This window comes from Solanum pennellii, chromosome 12 (assembly GCF_001406875.1).
Source record: "Solanum pennellii chromosome 12, SPENNV200".
In the NCBI taxonomy this organism is placed as follows: Eukaryota; Viridiplantae; Streptophyta; class Magnoliopsida; order Solanales; family Solanaceae; genus Solanum; species Solanum pennellii.
In genome coordinates, this window is record NC_028648.1 from 11,043,934 (window position 1) to 11,048,040 (window position 4,107).

Below are 4,107 nucleotides of genomic sequence, written 5' to 3' on the forward strand. Positions count from 1 at the left end.
AAGGGGGGGGGGGGGGACAAGTTTACTTTGGGCTCAAATTGATTGGGTTCAAATGGGTTGAAAACGGGTTGGGTCTTGACCCGTCCAATTTGACCGATTAATTTCAAGAATCCAACATAGTAATATATAACTTTTATGATCAGAATTTGAATTTTAGCTCAAAATTTTTTCTTTTAAAAAATAACAAATTAATTGATAAATACTAAAAGATGTTAAGTAAATAAAAACTCATACCTTTAATATATGAACATATCTTAGTAAAGAGTTTTAAGAACGAACTGAAATTGGAGATTGAAATAGTTTCAACTGAGGGGTCTCTTAGAATGGGTTAGGCCTGAATGGTTGAGATTGAACCCAATTCAAATTATCTTGAAATCAACTCTTAAAGTTCTAGGCGGATTGGACGGGTAACCTATGTTTGGGTTCATTTTTGACACCCCTAAAAAACTCAGATAACTTTAACATGTATATTTACATTGGTAGAACTACCTATTAACCGGGGGCGGAGATCATCAAGATATTCATTCAGACTTACCAAATCCACCCAATATATGATTAGAGGGTAACTCAGTGGTGTACGAGATTCAAAACTTTGAAATTCCAAGCTCAAATACAAAGCATTCCAATAAATAAAAAAATTGTATTCCCTTAATGAAAATTCTAGATATGTATTAAAAAACAAAATTGACTTACAAAGGGAACTTTTCAAAGGAAACCAAATGCATGAACTCCAAAACCCTATAAATATTATGTACTATACCCTTTATTAATTCTTCGTTACTCAAAGATAGTTCATATTCTTTTCTCTTATTAAACCATCGAAAAAATGATGCTAATCACCAAGAAACATATGTCTCTTCTTGTTCTAGTTATCATGTATCTCTTCCATTTATCATCGGGGACGAAGATTACATACAATGTTCAGAGCTACGGAGCCAAACCTGATGGAAAAACGGATTCAACGAAAGCATTCCTGAATGCATGGGGTGCAGCTTGTGCTTCCACAAAGTCCGTCATGATATATGTACCACAAGGAAGGTATTTACTAGCAAATGCTGCATTTTGGGGACAAAATTGCAAGAACAAAGATACTATAATAAAGATTGATGGTACTTTAGTGGCTCCCTCTAATTATAATGTTATAGGTAATACTGGAAATTGGCTAAAGTTTGAGAGAGTTAATGGACTTAAAATTTCTGGTGGAACTTTTGATGGTCAAGGTGCTAATCTTTGGACTTGTAAAACCTCTGGCAAAAGTTGTCCTAATGGTGCAACGGTATGTCCCATATCTTATTCTAATGTGTGATATGTCGTAGCTAGGTGGAGGTTTGTGGGTTTGGATGAACTCACTAGTTTTTTCGTAAAATCTGCATTCATATATATATATCACTACAATAAAAGTGTGAATTATATGAGGATTAGTATGAAAATTTGCAGAAAATAAGTTTCTTACGGATTTTATACTAATCTCCACAAAAATTCTCATGTAAAACACACTTTTCTTATAGCGTATATGTATGTATTTTAATCTGTAAACCCCTAATAAAAGATTGATCAACAACTTAGTGGTAAGAAAGGTAGTGAAAATGCTTTTCACACTAGTCTTGTGGGTTTGAAGCCCATTATCAATCAAAATTTCTATATTTCCTTTTTAAATGAAGCATATTGTTTTGCAATATTCCTCTCTTTTGTCTTAAACTCCTAATGCTGGCTCCGTCTCTAAATATTGCAACACTTGCGTTTTACTATTCAAACAATAAAAAGAAGCATATTTTGCATTATTTTTCTCTTTTGTCCTAAAATTTAGAACCCCAAACTGCTAACGCTGGATATTGCAGACACTTGCGTTTTACAATTCAAACAACATAGTGATAAGTGGATTGACTTCATTAAACAGCCAGATGTTCCATATGGTTATAGATGGATGCCAAAATGCTAAGCTGCAGAACATGAAAATTTCAGCCTCAGCTAACAGCCCAAACACAGATGGGATTCATATAGCAGCTTCTACTGGTGTCACCATTTTGAAAGCAGTAATTGGTACCGGCGATGATTGTATATCAATAGGCCCTGGTACGTCGAATTTGTGGATTGAAAATGTCTCTTGTGGCCCTGGCCATGGCATAAGGTAAAATTGATAGAAATGTTGGGTTTTATTTGCCCTAAATTTCTTACCATAAATAGTTTTCCTTTTAGGAAAAGGTTTTGGATTGACTAATCCTTTTTCTGGTAGGAAAAGGTTTAGGACTCTATAAATAGAGGCATGTTCCTTCTAACTTAATTAGCATTCACAATGTAGTCTTAAGGACTTTGAGAGTTTTGGTTAGGGGGAGAATTTGTGGGTCACAAGCTTGATACGTTATCACTTGTGTGAACCTCCCATGTATTCCGAGTGAATTGGTTGAGGTTGTTTCCCTCTGTATTTTGTACTCTCATATTTATAGTGGATTGCTCATCTCCTTTGTGGACGTAGGTCGATTGACCGAACCACGTTAAATCTTTGTGTCTTTTGGTATATTTCTCGTTGTCTTCTTACTCGTGGTCTTTTGAAGTTTGCTTTGCTAGCTTCCGCGTTTACACCTGCTTATTTTCGGTCCCAACAAGAAACTCATGCAATGCATCTATAATGTCAGCGTATAGAAGTACTCATCGACTCTTGTTTATTATTTCAGCATCGGAAGTCTGGGGTGGAGTATGCAAGAAGCAGGGGTTCAAAATGTAACCGTGAAGGCGACTACATTTAGAGGTACTCAAAATGGATTGAGAATAAAGACATGGGCAAGGCCTAGTAATGGATTTGTGAAGGGTGTTCTGTTTCAACATTCCGTGATGGTGAATGCTAGATATCCAATCTTAATTGATCAAGAATATTGCCCTGATCAGAAGAATTGCCCTGGCCAGGTATAATTGTGCGACTCGGTTGGAAATATAATATGCATTAGGCAACTTTTATAGCTCGTATGTTCTTTTTCAATTATCAGGTATCAGGAGTTAAGATAAGCGATGTAACATATCAAGACATTCATGGAACATCGACATCCCAAGTTGCGCTTAAACTTGCTTGTAGTGAGGCAAATCCCTGTAAAGGGATTAGACTGGAAGATGTTAATCTAACCTTTAAAAATCAACAAGCACAAGCATTATGCTCGAATGCTGCTGGAACTTCCTATGGTGTAAATAAACCAGAAAGTTGTTTGTAATCTAACTCTATTTCATATATATATAAATTCATTTTGGCTACACTGATTGCACTGTTCCATGAAAGTGAAAATATCATCTAAGATGATCCTGATGTGCCAAGTGATCTCCAAAAGCCTTTCTATCGTATTGGTTCCTGTTTCAGCTTAGGGCACCTGGCTGGCTTTCACTAGTTACAATGTGTTTGATACAGATATGCTAAAGATACACCCTAATTATTAGATGATGTAAACCAGTTGACATGCTCTGATCTTACACCCTGAACGTGGCCGACACTCGATATCCTTGCTAGTCCAAGCTACCCATAACATAGCATTAGACATATGAAATCGTATTTTATGTAAAATAGCGGAATGAAACATAATGTACATATTAAATCAATAGAAGCAGCTAACATAGTCATAATCATAACATATGAAGGTTAAGAGATGAGGCTGTTTAGGCTGCCTTAAATATACCTCATTCATCATATTTTAGTTCATTATGAGAGTCTAATAGTTTATCCAAAACCACCATGTGAGTGCATGGATTCTAATCTCGATCCGATCAGCTTAGTCATCTCATCTCATACCTTGTCGGGTATGAGATATATGTGTACATATCATGTGGATCCATAACTACCCCTTACTCGGGGCATGAAAAGAGTCACCCAAACTAATGGTATGATCTTTAACCTATGTCGGCAAACATAGTTTGAGGCGTTCGCCATTTAGACTTATGCCTTCTCGGTTAACTATTTAGCGCTTTTAAGCTCATGTGATCATAGATAATACTTAAGACTCATATTCATAATATTCAAGGACCATAGTTCATAAACTTCATTCATATTATCGTGTCATGAGATTACAGTTCATGTACTATAGATATGCATTCATGAGATACATATATCATAAGTTTTCTTCGTGTCAA

At 35.7% G+C, this 4,107-nt stretch overlaps 1 protein-coding gene across 1 annotated transcript; it reads left to right on the plus strand.

The window, feature by feature from the left end:
* The first annotated feature begins 826 nt into the window (after positions 1 to 826).
* LOC107006874 (polygalacturonase-like) lies at positions 827 to 3,238 on the plus strand. The gene is made up of 4 exons (XM_015205391.2): positions 827 to 1,276; positions 1,839 to 2,128; positions 2,673 to 2,901; positions 2,982 to 3,238. Exons 1-4 carry the CDS (start codon positions 827 to 829, stop codon positions 3,198 to 3,200), a joined length of 1,188 nt encoding a protein of 395 aa, XP_015060877.2. The 3' UTR covers positions 3,201 to 3,238.
* The last annotated feature ends 869 nt before the right edge of the window (positions 3,239 to 4,107 follow it).

Excerpts from the sequence above, each read along its gene's own strand:
- LOC107006874 (XM_015205391.2), top strand. The coding sequence starts at position 827 with ATGATGCTAATCACCAAGAAACATATGTCTCTTCTTGTTCTAGTTATC. Across the intron at positions 1,277-1,838 it reads GTTGTCCTAATGGTGCAACG|ACACTTGCGTTTTACAATTC; the intron begins GTATGTCCCATA and ends TGGATATTGCAG. Across the intron at positions 2,129-2,672 it reads GGCCCTGGCCATGGCATAAG|CATCGGAAGTCTGGGGTGGA; the intron begins GTAAAATTGATA and ends TTATTATTTCAG.